The following is a 17,140-nucleotide window of genomic DNA, read 5'->3' as shown; positions in this document are numbered from 1 at the left end:
CGGTCGCCCTCACGGGTGCTGGACAGCCACTCCTCCCCATACACGTGCGGGGGACCCTCTAACCCCCCATAAACCCCCGATCGCCCCACGTGCGGGGAGGGTGCGGGATAGCCTCCCCCACATAGACCCCCCCGATCGCCCCACGTGCGGGGAGGGTGCGGGATAGCCTCCCCCCCATAGACCCCCGATCGCCCCACGTGCGGGACAACCCCCCCATAGACCCCAACGTGCGGGGAGGCTGTTTGCCCGCCGCTGTCTCGGAGGATGAAGCGGCTGAGCGAGGAGAGCTGGTCGGGCTCGGAGTCGGACGGGACCATAGACGTGGGCAAAGAGGAGGAATACAGGTAAGGAGGGACAGGTAAGGGCGCGGGGGGGGGGCTGGCATGGGGGTCAGGGTGCACTGGGGCAGGGAGGGCTGGAGCAATTTGCACAGTAGGGGGGCTGAGAGCCCCTGAACCAAACTGTAAACCCTGGAGATGATGGAGGCCACTTCCAGGGGGTGGGGGGCAGCCACCCCCCTAGTTCCAGCACCTAAGCACCGGGGAGGTGGGTTTAGAGCCCAGCAGGGTCCTTCCAGCAGCTCCAGAGCCAAGCACTGGGAGTTCCCATCTCAGCCAGGCCACCCACTTGGGGCCACAGGCTGACCCGCCTCTGTGAACTTGGGCTAATCCCAGAATGGCCAGGGAGGGTGTGAGGATGATTTGTGCAATGCTCTGGGGCTGGAAAGTGCGAATGACCAGGGTTAATCATCATCATAAACCTCACAGCTGGAAAGCAAGGGACAGAAACTCACCCCAGCCCCCAGTGAAGGGATAGTGAACTGCCAGCCTTGGAGGAAATGCCAAACTAAGGCTAATGCAACTGATTTCCCACTCTCCCATCATGGCTAAGGGAAAGGAATAATCTCACCTTCTTTAACCCGAGCTCCTAGCTCCCCAAGAGACAGCTATGTATGCTCCCCCAATGCAAGGGCCAGTATCTATAATCTGCAGCGCTGTTTATCTGAAACCTCCCAAAGAATTTTGGATGAGTGAGTTTGTCCTGTACTAGACACTCTGCCCGTGGAGTCATAATGCACCCATCGCCCAGTTAGGCCAAGGTTCATTTGCTCTTTATTGAATGCGGGAGGGATTGTGGTTTTCCCGCGGTACGAGTTTTTTACATTGTACAAACCAAATAATGTTAGCAATGGACATTACCCATTAAGGGAGCTGAGTTTCAGCACCTGGGCTCCTCTCAGGCTCGAGCACTCTGCAGCTTGGGAAGACGGTTAAAGGAAAGGAGCTGGCCCTGTGCGATTTCCCCCTCTACGGTGCTATTTTAATTCTTTGCAAGGTCCCTGATCACTGCAGTTCTGTATGTTAAGGGAGCCTTGCTGCTGTTCCTCAAAGCACTGTGTTCCCACGCTGTGTCATCTGTTTGCCAGCAGCCCAGGCACTGCCCGTGGAAACAGACAGAGGAGGAATGTGCAAAGCACTCTGAAACTTGTTTTCTTCTCTGTCTTATGCATCAGTTGCATGTGAACACTCATGTCTACAGCCCAGTATCCCCCAGTGCACCCGTAGAAATAAACCCTTCGCTGCTTGATAGCTTGAATACAGAAATCACCCATGGTCTCATTCTGTGAGCATCTCTTGCTAGGTGCCTCAGCGGGATATGCTCAGGTTCTCGCAGAATTAGGCCCTAAAGAACATTAGTACTTGCTGATATTAGCACTCAGCGTTACACGGCATCGTACAGGCAACAGAGAGCAATTTACCCAACACATAACACACGTTAGTGGCGTTAGACAAATACATAGCACACATGCATCCAGCGGTAACACAACTATGGAGTATATCTGTATATCATCCACCCTCCCAACGAACATGTCATATATCACATCACAGATCTATACAGCACAACGCCACAGTCTGTCTTACAACACACTGATGGACATAACAGTACGTAGTGGAACCGTCTCAATCATTTATGTCAGGGAACAACCATAGAGATAGGGTTGATCTCTGTTGCAATTGAAAATGTGTATTTCCAAAGCAAGATGTAAAACCTAACACTATGATTGTTATATTATTTATTATTCTGTGGGTGGTGTGTAGGGGCCCCATTGTGTTTGTACAGCACCCAGCACGTAACGAAAGGACAGTTCCTGCCCTGACAAGTTTACAACCTAAGTAATGTACTAGTGTAAGAAATGTAGCAGGCAAAGAGAAACACCGCCAAGTGGGGAGTGTTGCCTAGAGCTTGGAGTAATTTGGGACAGTAAGTCAGGAGTTTGGGGTTTGATTCCCAACTCCACCACTGATTTGCTGTGTGACTTTGGGGATAAGCTGCTGGCATTGCAAAGCATAATTAACTCGGGTTTGTAAACGGCAGAGATCCTGAGCTGAAGGTTGGTACAGATTGAAAGTGATTATTTTTGTTTATTAAATAGCCAGCTGAACAATACTACAAATGACAAAGTCAGACAACAAGAAATGTATCAGTCATAGTCCTCCAGAAACTTAGACCAAATCGCCTTAAATTCCTCAGTCAAATGGAAGAAACCCTTTTGAAGTAAGCCAAATCCATCCGTCCAGTGTCTGGAACTGCAGTTTGCAAAGAGCAATGCATTCAAACAAAATGGGACTTTCTACTTTCCTACAAATGGAGGTTCAGGGTATTCAAACTGACTGTTAGTGAGTTCTATTGGACACATACACCACACACCCATACTGCACATCAAATCACATCCCTGTACCATATATACACACACAATCCCACATACAACAGTACAAATAAGAGTAAATACTCCTTGCTGTGAGCACATGCAAATGCTCTCCCATGTCCACTCTCTCACCATGCACACACACAAACACAGTATACACATAGACACAGGGAAAACACGCAGCAGGCATGGAAAGACTACAAAAAATGGGGTATATGAGATGGTACTTAAGGTAAGAGTTTGTCATTATGTGTGATTTATGTGAAACATTGTTACTCGTACTGAGAGATCAACAAATCCATGTCCAGTAGCCTTTTGACGACATTCATTGTGTTAATCAATAACATATAACAGACGCACCATGTGAAGGTTGCCCTCTTGCCCCGGCTCACTAATGTGGACTTGGTTATTTGAATGTTGCTAATCACCTCTCTTGCCATATGGAAGAAGAATTATAGTGAATCAACTTCTGGAAACCCCCCACCTTGTGCCTAACAAAATGTACTTTTAATGGACCGTGCTCATTCTAGGTTTTGGCCTGTTATGCAGAACACACTCTGCCTACAGAGATTTATTTAACAGGTTCTGCCATTAAAATGCTCTGTCAAACTGAAAAATATTGTGGTTTGATGGAGTGAACCCAAACCCCTTTCCAGACGTATATTTCTTATTTGCTCTTCAGGTCCCTTGGGATGTCTGTACTGGAGAATGTTGTAAACTGTGTTTAGATTTTATCATCTTTGCTTCAAATGTCTCAAGAGGCAGGAACAGTCCAGCAGTTGGTCAGTTTCAGGAGCTGGGGTTGAGAGAAAAGTCTCCCAAGGACCACGGGAGATAAGTCAAGCAGAGGACTTTTGTAGCTTCTCTCTCAAACATACACATGGGTTCCACATCTGTGAAGTCCCCCATCTTCTAACTGTCTGTCCCTCTAAAGGATATGCTTCCTTTGAAATCCAAACATACCTATGTCCCATGCAAAGCTGCTCTTATCCTGCATTTATTTTCCTGCATTATACAGCAGAATTGTAACAGTGAGATGATGAAAATGTTGTTTATATTAAAGATTTGACCTCCCCTTGTATTGTGCTTCCTGCACCATTACTTTGGGTCTTTTGTCTCACCTTTGGGTCTCAGCTGATGAAAGGTCTGAAGAGCATTCTCCCCTAGTTTTTCCCATTCTAGATCTCTTTTTCCGGGGCTTCTACACTGCAGCTTGTGACATCTGGTTGGGGACAACAGCGCCTTCAGGGACTGTCTATTGGCAGGCAGTGATCACTGTGCTGAGTAATGTAACGAGGCATTTTCCACCTACTTCCGCCTTCACAGCTGAGCTCCATCTCTGTGGTGCTCCAGTCCCTCTAATTATGGGGAGCAACTGGTTTTGTCCGTTTAAAAGTTTACCTTTCAGCTGTTTGCTGTGTAACCAGATACTGCCCTGGGGAATCCGGGATAACTTTATGTCTGTCACAGGAGAAGCAAACATGCAGCTGCAAGAAGTGTTCTTCTCAGGGAAATAATTGCATGATCCAGGAAAGCTCTGACCAACCACATAAATGCTGTCACCAGGCCTGATCCTGAAGCATGAGTTCCCTAACTTCTCCTTACATCAGTGGGAGTTGTGGGTGCTCGGATCCATTATCACAATGATGGTATAAAATGCTGCAGGTTTATAAAAGAGATCTGAAATCTGGAAGAACAGAGAAAACCAGGGACTCTAAAGATCAGATCTTTGCTTTTGCAACAAGTCAGGAAGATGCTGTCTATTTTGATACTAAAAGACAATATATGCCTCTTAGCAGAACGGCCTGCCAGAAATCTCTTGCAGTCTGATGGGCACTTTCAGGGAGGAGAGATCCCAAGTCCCGCCCAGCTCCCCTTGCCACCTCCCGCTTTACTTAGCTCTAAGTAGACTGTGCTTAAAATGGTACAGAAATCTCAAGACTCCCTTCTACGTGGGAAATCCCATGTGGTGAGTGGGTGTAAAGTCTGTGTGTGTGGTTAACAAATAGACAGCAGCTGAAACACCTCCCCACTCCCTTTTTTTCTTCTTCTTCTTTCTATACAGCCAAGTATCCAGGGCTGTTTCTCCCACCACCACATCTCAGATACAAGCCAGGAAGAAGCGGAGAGGGGTGAGTAGCATTTATGCTACAAAACCTAACAGCCATATTGTGCCCATCAGTGGCATGCACAGATTGAGGACATGTGAATGCTGTAAGGTTTTTAATGCTCATTACCGAGTAAGCTATAGTTCAGCAAAGAAATGGGCCGTTGTAACCCTTCTGTCTCATGGATCTCTATTGTTAACGAAGGTGAGCTCCATATCCCAAGGGAGAAGCAGTGTTAGAACAGTATAGGAAAGAGGCTTCTATTTCCAACTCTACAACACCAGGGATGGGCTCTTCTGGTGGCTGGGCTCTTCTGTGGCCTGGAGAGGCTCCAGGCATAACTTAGCTTTGGTGGCCTAAGTCACAGCATCCTCCCTGAGCTGCCCTCTGGACCCTGCACTGGCTGGAATCTCCCTAGGGCTGCATGATGCTGCCCTGTGTCTAGCACGTCCCTTGTGATGGGGTCCTCTGAAGGTACAGCTTTTCCTCCACCCTGCCTTCACTGGGGAAATTGTCCTCAGTGGCAACTGGGGCTTGTCGGGCATGTTAATGCTGCTCTGGCCCTTTTATCCACCCTATAGGGGTTGGGATCCCACCCCAAGTGTTGTTGGGCAAGTCATTTAACTCCCCCCACCCCCATGCCTCAGTTTCTCCATTGGTAACACTGATTTATTTCATTTGATGAAAAGTGCCTATCTAAAATTGTAGATATTAAAAATGGGGGACAATCTGTACCCCATGGAGGGCTATGAGGCTCCATTAACCAGTGCTTGTTAAAGAATTTGAGATCCCTGGATGGAAGGCATTCTAGAAATGGGAGGTATAAGTCTAAAAATGATTATGGGATATGGGGCCCAGCTACGCTCCTCTGAATGGAATTATTTTGTAGATCATTGAGAAGCGGCGCCGTGACCGTATTAACAGCAGCCTGTCTGAACTGCGGCGTTTAGTCCCCACTGCCTTTGAGAAGCAGGTACGTGAAGAATGTTAGACGTGACCATTTTCCCCCCAGGGGCTTATAGTTTTAAGAAAGGCAATGGTGTCCCTAGCTTCTGTCTGCCAGAATCTGGGAATGAGCAACAGGGGATGGATCACTTGATGATGACCTGTTCTGTTCACTCCCTCTGGGGCACCTGGCATTGGCCAGAGTCAGAAGACAGGATACTGGGCTAGATGGACCCTTGATTTGGCCCAGTAGGGCCATTCTTTTATGTTCTTATGTTAAAGAAAAGACCTTCTGGTGCTTATGAACAAACATTCAGAGAGGGGTCATATCAGCAGAGTAAATTATCTTCAGGCAGCCCAAATCAGGGTTGTGGTTCAATGGTTGGGAGGCATCTTGCTTTTACAGCCATTTCACCCTAGGCATTAATTTAATTAGCTCTCATTAGCTGAGCAGGGTTTGGGTTGGACAGCGGTCAGAGCTTGGGTAGGAGATCTGAGGACCACCAGCTGGTGCTGCAGAAAGAGATGCTGGTGATGGAGTAGGTAGCATTCCTCTCTCTGAGTCGCCAATGCTGCCCTAATGCTTAAGCAGCTGCTGTCTTCTGGATGAGATCTAAAAACAAGGTCCTGCCCATTCTCTGTGAAAAGATCTCCTGAAATCCAAGTCACATGTCCGGCATATGTGATTGTTGTTTCTTTTTGTCCCCTGTTAACATCTGTTTATCTAAAGGCCCCAAACCTCTCAGGGTACTTTTCCCAGTTGGGGTGCTAAACCCAAGAGTCGTGCTCAGATTGTAACTTGGGTAATGCCATTCTGTTTACCTAAATTCCTTCTGCAACTACATTTGGAGATGTTATTCTTCATTGGTCCAGCTCCAAAGTGTTACGTAATGTCAACGGCGCACAATGACTGCTGCATTCCACCCCAGAGGTGTCTGCATTTCACTGATGGGTAATTGTTAAATACAGTCTGTAGATCCTGTTAGGATTCTTCAGGGTTGAAAACCCCATAAACGCTCTAAATTATTATCACCCAGAGGATAAGTAGGTGGTAAAATAGGGTGGTAATAAATCTTCCAGTAAACCTTATGGAGAATAAAAGACATTTAGCTGCAGCAGGGACGAACGGAAACAGAGATTTTCAGTTTGCCTCACAGCATCTTTTGAGGGGAGATCCATTTTCCTTACCACTTGATTCGAGATGAGTCTGAATCCAAACCCTGAATCTGTTCATCTGCCCATTTCTGGAAAGTTCAGGTCCCCTTGCTGATGGCTCCCTTAATGAGATGGAATCCTAGATTTTAAAACAGTGGATTGATAGTCTCTCTTTCTCTGCCCCTCCCTGCTTTCAATACACAGGGCTCCTCCAAGCTGGAGAAGGCAGAGATCCTGCAAATGACAGTGGACCATTTAAAAATGCTTCATGCCACTGGAGGAACAGGTGAGAACCGCTTCTGTAAACGTGTGTACTGAGGGTGAAATCCCGGCTGTATTAAAAGCAATGGCAAGACTCCCACTGACCCCCCCCAGGGGGACAGGATTTCTTTTGAGGGGAGGAAAATTCACCCTTGACTCTGAGAGCAGCGTCCCATTCTTATTGTCCGTTGTTTACTCCAGAAATCATTAACATGAAGGTTATAGAAATTATTTGGTGTTTGCTTTTGAAAGGAAGCGGCTCTCCCATGGGGAGACTTTCCACTTCCGGTGCTACTATTTGTTCTCCTGCATATGGGTCAGGGTCTCACATTTAGGCCTTGGCAGACTGAGGTGTGCCATATGGTGTGTCCCGTGTAACCACAGAAAAGGCAGCCAACTCCCAGAACAGCGACAGCTATGCACACAGACCCGGGCAAGGCTACACACTTAGTCATGCTTGCAAATGGACCTGGCTTCCAAACCAAAGTCTGCCTCCTCCACATCCCATTGGGATACATTTCCTGGCACTGCCTGGAGTCTGGTTAGTGACTCGGCATAGAAACATGCCTTTTTCCACCCCCCCATCTAACAGTTTGTAACACACAAGGGGATACACGTCGTCCGCAAGAGCAAAGTTCCCATTCTCCGCTTGCCCAGTGACTCTGGCGGGGATCTGAGTTTCAACACAGTAAACCTCTGACTCGATTAAAACACAGTTCTGTCTCGCTGGGTAGATGGGACTAGACTGTGGACTTTAGCAGAGTTACATCATGGTCTAGGAACATTGTTTAAATACTCAGCTTGACTATGCTACAAGGCTGAAACATGGTGTCAACAGGGTCCCCAAAATGTGAAGTGGTGCAGTATTTTGTCCATGCTGGTTGCGCTCTCTGGTTTATTGCCCATCCTCTCGGGAAGCCCAAGAAGGAAAGAGACTGAAGGAACAATTGGTAGTTTTATTGTGCCTCATTGATCGTCTCCACAATCCAAGGCTTTGGGCCCTCTAGAGCCAATAGTTTTGGGTCTGAGACTGTCTCGTATCCTCCAGTTGGACATCTGTTTAAATAAAATATGAGTAACAGAGTCAAACAGTTGTCTCTAAATGCAGGGAGGGGCCATTAAGCTGTCCATTGCGAAGTAGACACCACACAACCTGCTGGTCTAGGAATGGCCATACCAGAAGAGACCCAGCTAGTCCAGAATATTGCCTCCAGTAGCAGCCAGTGACAGAATTCAAAGGAAATTACTTCCTGATCCCGGCTGGTGATCAGTTTATGCCCTGAACCAAGAACATTGATGGCCCTGATCATTTTATCCTAGCTAGAGTAACTGCAGATGCTAGTCTTATTCATGTAAACATCAAATTCTTTTTTCAAGCTCACCCGGCTATTTGCTTCAATAATATCATGGGGTGGCAAATTCCTCAGGTTAAATGCACAATTACGTTAAAATTTGTAGTGAAATCAGTTGTCTGTGCTCTTGGTGGACATGCTGCTATATATGTCTTTTTCTCCCAGGGTTCTTAGATGCCCGAGCCCTGGCTGTGGATTACAGGAGTATTGGCTTCCGTGAATGCCTCACTGAAGTTGTCAGATACCTTGGTATCCTTGAGGGACAAAACGGTGCTGATCCTATCCGGCTACGACTCCTCTCCCACCTGAATAATTATGTTGCTGAAATGGAGCCTTCGCCTATGGCCACTTCCCTTCTGCCCTTTCAGATGTGGCCCTGGTCATTCCTCCACAATTCCACAGCCCCCGCCAATCAAGTACTAATACCCAGGAGGGAGGTTGTCCCGGGTCTAGCTGTCTTGACTGCTTCCCCCCTGGCTTATCCAAGTACCACCATGAGAAGGGCTCCCGTTCGCCGAATTCCTAGTGCCATCATGCCAGCCCGCCGAAACTTCCTGTCCAATAGGATGGCCTCTTCGTCCCGGAGGGCTAGACCCACAGTGACATCAACAACCCCATGTGCCATGTCCAGTGTGCCATCAGCAAGTGGTGCCCTGAGAGATGCCACCTCTAGGAGCAGCCAGATTGCAACGTTCCTGCTCTCCTCCACCTCTCCTGGAGTTCCCATACCACCTGCTTCTTACACAGCTCCTCCTGCTTTGAATGATTCTCCCCAGGGGCCAGGGACCAGAGGTGGAACTTCCAGACTCTGCCGCTCCTGGGCTACTGAAATTGGGGCTTTCTGATCCCTCCCTGACAAAATCCTAATGGAGACAAAAATCATCAGCAGCCACTGCTCAGAAAGCATGCTTCGATGAACAGCTTCTTTCCTGCTTTGCAGAAATAAAGGATCCTCTCCTCACCTTGCCATCCCTTCTTATTCCTCACGTCATCTTCCCTCCCTCCCCATCACACTGTCTCCCTCTTTTCCATTTCAGGTTTGCAGATTTTTTATTGAACTGAATGTATTTGTCTGTGTACAGCTCCACTAAAGGTTATGGGTGAGGTTTATACACAGATCCTAATTCAGATCTTTCCCTTCCCCAGCCCAGGCCCTGGTAGAGCTGACTGTTGCAGTCTGAAAAATGTACACCAGCCTTGGCACTGATTTGACTTTGCTGGAGACACAGAGCTCCCAAGCAGTGACACTTTCTAACACTTGTATGCAGTGGTGTTGTAGCCATGAAGGTCCCAGAATGTTAGCAAGACAATATGGGGGAGGGAATATCTTTTATTGGACCAACTTCTGTTGGTGACCAAGACAAGCTTTCCATCTTATACAGAGCTCTTCCTCAGGCCAGCCCTGAAGAAGAATTCTGTGTCAGCTCGAAAGCTTGTCTCTCTCACCAACAGAAGTTGGTCCAATAAAAGATATTCCCTCCTGCACCTTGACTTTCAAACATTGACTTCCTCCTAGCTTCAGCATGTTGTTTGACACGCTCTAAGTGAGGTGAGACATGTCGGCGAGTAATAGAGACAATCTACCACACGTACACAAACTGTCCTTTGATAACTGAACCCAACCCCCATCAGGATTGCCGTAAACAGTCAGGACACTTGGGAGGTTCCTCTCCGTTGGCCAGCCCCATTCTGTTGATCTCTAAAAATGGAGAGCTTGACATTATGCGTAACAAGCTGATTCAAAACCACAGAACCCTGAGGGACGACTTGGCTGAAAACGTAACAGTTCCCCATCTCCCTCTGAACTGACACCCTGTGATACCCAGTACGCATTCCTGCTGCAAAGAATTATCCCAGCACAGGACTTCCTGTACTTAAGACCTAAATACTATGTGCAGTCCACATTTTCATTTCCCGTCGCTCGGCTTTTACCTAAAACCAGGGCCTTCCCAAGTGTCACTAGTGAACTTGATTTACGGAAACATTTGCCTGATCCTGTGCTTAGATCAATGCAGTTATCAGAATGTTTTCAGGAGGGAGTATCAGACATTACTGTGCAAAATGCCTTTGCCAGCTGCTGTTTGGGATTCCCTATGTAGATAATTCAGATGTCTGTGAGAGAGACAGACCTTGCTCATCCAGTGAAGCATTACAGAGTAAGGGAGCAGGTTTCCGAAGTGACACCTGTCATGGAGGGGAGGACTTGGGAGCTGAACTACGAGGGAAAAGGATACCCTTCCTTCTCTCTTCCCCTCTTCAGCCATCAATCCTCCCTCCCCATATGAAAATACATTACCATAAAGGGAAGAGTGGAAGAAAGCATCCTTTACCCCAGGCTCCTCCTTTGTTTTCACCAACTTCCAGATCCTTAATTAAATTTTCTAGCCTGTTCCGCCAGGCCCACCTCTACTCTTTTTCTTTATCGCCATGTTCTCTGCATGGACTTGATCCCAAACCCACTGAAGTCAATGGCAGTCTTTCCACTGACTTAATGGGCTTTTGACCAGCCCCTAGAATGTCCTCTGTCTCTTGAAAGCTTTCTCTGCCTTTGTCTTCTCTCTGTGCGATCCTATATAAATGCCAAGGATGATGATTATTATTTGGTTCCTTCTGCAATCAGCTGAGAAGCGGCAGTAGTAAGAGAGTGCTCAGAAGTTGCCCGAATGGGTGTAGGAAATGCTGTTTATATAAAACAGAAGCATAGGAAGGGCAGTTGGTGTGATCTGGTGACCAGATGGCCATGGAGTCTATGAGAACCAGGGCCTGTTTCCACAGAAGGGGTTGGGAGACTAGAACAGTTCCTCCCAACCAAGACATCTGGCCACCCTAGCCACAGGCTGTCTATTGCCCCAGTGCACTTCTCCTGGCATTATTATTTTATATAACATATAAGAAGGCAGTATACCTCCACTTAAACCAACGCAAGACCCCTCTTCCCTGAACCAGTGTTTTTATTTTCTTGGATTTATGCAGAAGCTGGCATTGGTCCAGTTGAATACCCTCTAATTGCATCAACGTGACCCTTGCCTGAGTCAGTGGTGCCATGCCAGGAAGGGCAAAGCAGAGAAAGGAACAAAGGGGGAACAGTGAGTAGTGTCTTTTTATGTAACAGACCCTCCCCATCCCAGACGTCAAGCAAGTGGCCAGTTGGGTATTGAACTGGTGGCTCAGCAGTGGCATTGATACAGCTGTGTACTGACATACGTATGTTAAATGTATATGGGTCAGACAGACTTGTTTTGGAAGTGAGTCCCTCCTGATTGCTCTCAATACACATAAATGCCCCTGGCCCCCGGTACTTGTCCTCACTCATTTCCTGAGGTGGCAGAGTCAATCAGGAATGCAATATTCCAGCTCGGAGAAGTTCCCTGTGGACTGGTTGTTCCTGGAGCTAGTCTGTGCCTTAGAGCCCACCCTTAGCACTGCGCAGAGCTGTTAACATTGTGAGCTGTCAGACATCCAGCAAAAGGTGTCAAATAAAGTCTTCCAAACCCATGTCATGGTTGTGAAATGTGCTGTTGTGTCACAGTCTATTTTGCTGGAGATGTCACATGAGATCCCTTTGCAACTCTTCAGTCAGCTTTGGACTTGAAGATGATTCCAAATTACTGAAAATAGTTGAGTTTTGCCACCTCACTTTTCCAGATCATTTATGAATATGATGAACAGCACAGGTCCCAGTACAGATTCTTGGAGAACCCCGCTATTTATCTCTCTCCATTGTGAAAACTGACTATTTATTCCTACACCTTGTCTTCTATCTTTTACCCAGTTACTGATCCATGAGAGGACCTTCCCTCTTAACCCATGACAGCTTACTTTGCTTGAGAGCCTTTGGTAAGGGATCTTGTCAAAGGCTTTCAGAAAATCTACGTACACTATATCCACTGGATCACCCTTGTCCACATGTTTGTTGACCCCCTCAAGGAGTTCTAGTAGATTGGTGAGGCATGATTTCCCTTTACAAAAACCATGTTGACTCTTCCCCAACAAATCATGTTCATCTATGTATCTGTTCTTTGCTGTAGTTTCAATCAATTTGCCCGGAACTGAAGTTAGGCTTACTGGCCTGTAATTGGATAGCCTCTGGAGCATTTTTTAAAAATTGGTGTCACATTAGCTATCCTCCAGTCATCTGGTACAGAAGCTGATTTAAATGATAGGTTACATATAACAGACAAGAGACAAGGTGAATGAGGCAATATCTTTTATTGGACCAACTTCTGTTGGTGAGAGAGCCAAGCTTTTGAGCTATACAGAGCTCTTCCTCAAGACTGGGCAAGAGGAGACATTCGTTATATTGCAGATGCTCTGATTAGGGTTGCCAGTTTTGGTTGGAGGTTTCATCACATGACGTAATCTTTAATTATAGATTCATCTTTAATTCCTGGAGACTCCAGGACAATCCTGGAGGGCTAGCAATCCTAGCTCTGATTGTAAAGAGTAACTATATTTATTTGCCAAAGTTTCCGTGCGTGAATAATTTTGCCCACCTATGTTCTCCCGTTTTAAATGGATGAAATGATCGTCCCCATCTCCTGACCCTTCTTCCAGTCAAATGCAGGAGGAAGCACTTCTGCTTTTAATATGATTCAGGTCTGCCCCCTAATGGTAAAGCCAAAAAGTTAATGAGAAATCCTGACTCAGGCTCAGAGGATACAATAAGACATAGAGTCTATGGCTACCACTGATGAAATGTGACCTTCCAGCATCCAACTGAAAATTCATATTAAAAAAATAGCCTACCTCTTACCATAGTGTACAGTGCCAGTACTTAATGAAAAGGAGGATTTGTGGCACCTTTAGAGACTAACCAATTTATTTGAGCATGAGCTTTCGTGAGCTACAGCTCACTTCAATAAATTGGTTAGTCTCTAAGGTGCCACAAGCCCTCCTTTTCTTTTTGCGAATACAGACTAACATGGCTGCTACTCTGAAACCTGTACATAATGAATTACTTTTCAGAATCATGACAAATAAATGACCTTGGAAGACCACAGGGCAAAGGGTCTTGCACTGACCTGCCATCACTAGGAGCATACTCGGAGAATAAGGAATATTAAGAGAACATAATCAGAAACCTTTGCTCCAGCCACCTCTGAAGGCCTGAAGAGTGCAGATAGAGAAAGCTCTCTGGGATCCAGGCCCCACAGTCAGAGGGAGCCCGGAAGCATCTGGAATCAGCCAGATGATCTTCTGAGGTCCCTTCCAACTCTGATAGTCTATGAGTCTATGAGAGCAGTAGGATCCATTTGACTCACCAACTGTTTTGGGCACAGAAAGCAGAAGATGGATCTTGTGTGCCCTCCCCCCACCCCATGTCAATTCACTTTGTGATATAACCTTCACGTATAAGGAGACAGCATGTGGGAGTCATGTGACTCCAACTTCATGGAAGGGGACACAAAGTTATAATGAATATGCATCTAGAATAATCTTAATATACTCAAGCCCAGGGATCTGGATGCTCAAACAGCTAAAGCAAATGCTGCATTCAGAATGGTTTCCAAGGTACCAAGACCACTGCAGCCCTAGTTTTTGAGGATGTCTGGGCCATTTAAAACTGTATTCTTTCAAGAAAGTTTAATCAGGAGCACTAAACTCTGGGCCAAATTTTTCAAATAGAAATTGCAGGTTGACAGTGTTCTGATCCAGAGCAGGCAGGTGGGCAGTGTACAAACCTCAGAGTGAACATAATGGCAAGTGGAAAGGAAACAGACAATAACATTGTGTCAGGCTTTGCTACCCACTCCCAGGTGCCACCAGAGTCCAATGATCTTGTGAGGCGTTGGGAATCTGGCTGCTGAGTTGGGAGGACATGAGATCCGAAGCAGAAAATGCCAGAGGGCTGGAAAGGGGTTACAACCAAAAAATATTGTAAAACAAGATATTTTATTAATCCATTGATTCCTTTTACTCTTCCACTGTAAATTATTTACCATAGTGGAAGGATAGTTTACCAATAAATAGAAACAACGATTGGTTTTATCGAGGATTAAAGAAAATTAAATGTGCTGTATAACTGAAAAGCCATATTATAACCGCAACAAGACCCTGGAGGATATGTTAGGTTCTCTTAACTTGCACATCATTAATGCCCTGATGTGTCTAACTCTTATACTAAAGAGTCTGCGTAATTATGGATCTCCAGAGCATTGATTCTAGTGAGTCTGGAGTTGGGACATGTTTCAGCAGTTTTCTTCTCCATTCATTGCTGTTCAACCCTCACCCTTTTACTCACCTGGTGAATGGAGAATGACAACGGGCATCCATAGGGAGATGTTGAAGCACATTGGTCCTGCTCCAGGGCAACGTATGATGCGAACTGGCGTTTTCTTCAGGAACTAGCCCTTGTTCAAGGAAAAGTGATGTTCTAAATACTAGAAGGCAGATTGCTATGGGAACAACTCCAGCTACAGTCACTCCTGATCTCAGTGCTGTGAGGGTATCTCCAAAACCATAGCTAAGAGCCACGCACTTCCAGGGCAGTGAGATAGAATAGTCAGGCGCACACCCTGTCTTCAGGTGCATTTCACTGGCTGCTTTTCTTTCTCTGCTCCCCCTTTCTTCCTGACTCAGTTGGTTTCCTCCTTTTTCACCTCAGTTTCAATCCCATGACACTGTTCCTCTCCTGTGTTTCATCAGCTGCCTAGTAACCCTCTGTTCAATGATTGTCACAGCACCACAGAACATCTTCATTCCAGTCCCTTCATGGACTGAAGAGAGACCCTCATCGCAGTCCTCCTCTGCACTGTTTGCAGGGGAGAGGACAAGAATTTCTCTCAAGTGCCATTAAAAATAATCACCCCATATTGACCCAGACTCATGTCCTTATGACCCATTCCCAACTGCCCCTTCCAATGGCCCAACCCCAACTGCCATGGAATCTTCTGGCTCCAACATTTCCATCTCTTCACTGGCGAACGGGATGGCATCGCCTCCTGGCTACGAATTTATCTCAGTGCCATTACAAATATTCAGCTCCGCTTTCCCAATGCAGAAGCAACATGCTTTTGGTATAACTTGAGTGAAGGGGGGATTGGTATGGGGGGGTATATTTTGTTGCCATGCGGCTGACAGGAGGGTTGGAACGACTGTCAGGACTTGTGTGGTGGGTTGTCCTTAGCCCAGTGGAGGCATGGGGGAGGTTATTGGTAGGAGTTTGCCCCAGAATTGGCATGGGGGGTAGACTGACAGGATTTGAGGTGGGGATGGCCTTTGACAGTTGGAAGGAGGGCAAAAATGGCCAAGTTAAAGGGAGTTGCCAGGATTTGGGTGGGGTTTTGTAGGGGAAAAGTGAATGTCAGGACTTTGCCTGTGTGTTTTGTGGAGTGAAGGGGAAGGGTGTCAGAATTAGTCAGGGGATTTTCCCCTATTTGGTGTGGGAATGATAATCAGGAGATGAATGAAAGTGGCTTTGCCCTTGGACTTTTGAAGAAGTGGGAATGACAGAATGTGTACGCAGGGTGGGCAATGTTGTTCTGGGATTGTCAGGATTTTGGTGGGAAATTGTCCCCTGACTGCAGGGATCAGATTTTAGGAGCAGGTAGATTAGCAAGATTTTTTGGGGGGCAGGGGGTAGGAATTGACCTCTGTTGTCTGAGGGGTGGTGTCAAGATTTGGGATTTTGCCCCTGGACTGCTGGGGAAAGGGGGGGATGTCAGAATTTGGGGGCGGGATTTTACCTTCTGCATTGTTGGTGAGCAGTTCTTATCATTTGAGTGGGGTCATGTCCCTGGATTCTCAGGGATGCGCTGCTCAGGATTTGAGTGTAGGTGTTGCCCCTGGATTGGGGTGAGTGAGAGAGGGAGAGAGGGTTTGCCTGCTTTGTTGAAGAGAGTCAGGTTTTGGGGTGGCTGCCTGGATAGGTTACCCAGGATTGTTGGGGAAGAAGAATCCAAGTTTTTGGGGGGTGGGGTGGGGTTGATGTGTGCACGAAGGTTTGGGCATGAGGTCACCCCAGATTATTGGAGGAGGGAGTCAGGGTTTGAGGGGGCTACCCTGATGTGTTTGTGATGTTTGGGAGGGTCAACCTGGATTATTAGCAAGGAGGTCCTGATTTTGGGGGTCTGTCCTAAAGGTGTGTGAGGTTTGGATGGAGGGGGTTGCCCTGGATTATTGGAGAGAGGGTCCTGATTTGTGGGGCTGCCCAGATGTGTGGAGAGGTTGGGTGTGAGGTTACCCCCAGATTACTGGAGGGGCGGGCTCATGGTTTGGGGGTGCTGCCCATATGTGGGCGGTGAGGTTACCCCCATATTAGTGGAGGGGGGTTCATGATTTGGGGGTGCTGCCCAGATATGGGGGGTGAGGTTACCCCCAGATTACTGGAGGGGGGCTCATGATTTGGGGGGGCTGCCCAGATGTGGGGGGTTGAGTGTGAGGTTACCCCCAGATTACTGGAGGGGGGTTCATGATTTGGGGGTGCTGCCCAGATGTGGGGAGTGAGGTTACCCCCAGATTCCTGGAGGGGGGGGGCTCATGATTTGGGGGTGGCTGACCAGCTGCGGGGGGTTGGGCGTGAGGTGACCGGGGGGCTCATGATTTTGGGGGGCCTGCCCAGACTGGGGGGAGGCTGCCGTGTGGACTCCTTGCGGCGGTGCCCGCAGGGGCAG

The 17,140-nt window shown here is 47.3% G+C and overlaps 1 protein-coding gene across 1 annotated transcript; it reads left to right on the top strand.

Moving 5' to 3' along the window:
• Positions 1 to 264: 264 nt before the first annotated feature.
• HEYL (hes related family bHLH transcription factor with YRPW motif like) lies at positions 265 to 9,373 on the top strand. Its single transcript, XM_077838125.1, has 5 exons — positions 265 to 344; positions 4,773 to 4,839; positions 5,705 to 5,788; positions 7,120 to 7,201; positions 8,694 to 9,373. The coding sequence occupies exons 1-5, from the start codon at positions 265 to 267 to the stop codon at positions 9,371 to 9,373; spliced, it is 993 nt and encodes a 330-aa protein (XP_077694251.1).
• Positions 9,374 to 17,140: the final 7,767 nt, after the last annotated feature.

The sequence above is a fragment of the Eretmochelys imbricata genome, chromosome 19 (genome assembly GCF_965152235.1).
Source record: "Eretmochelys imbricata isolate rEreImb1 chromosome 19, rEreImb1.hap1, whole genome shotgun sequence".
Classification (NCBI taxonomy): domain Eukaryota; kingdom Metazoa; phylum Chordata; order Testudines; family Cheloniidae; genus Eretmochelys; species Eretmochelys imbricata.
This window is presented reverse-complemented; position numbering and strand designations above follow the sequence as displayed.

What these genes read in the sequence shown, in the direction of transcription:
- HEYL (XM_077838125.1), top strand. Translation starts at nt 265, where the DNA reads ATGAAGCGGCTGAGCGAGGAGAGCTGGTCGGGCTCGGAGTCGGACGGG. An exon ending in GGCAAAGAGGAGGAATACAG is followed by an intron (nt 345 to 4,772) that starts GTAAGGAGGGAC and finishes CTTTCTATACAG; the next exon opens with CCAAGTATCCAGGGCTGTTT. An exon ending in CCACTGCCTTTGAGAAGCAG is followed by an intron (nt 5,789 to 7,119) that starts GTACGTGAAGAA and finishes TTCAATACACAG; the next exon opens with GGCTCCTCCAAGCTGGAGAA.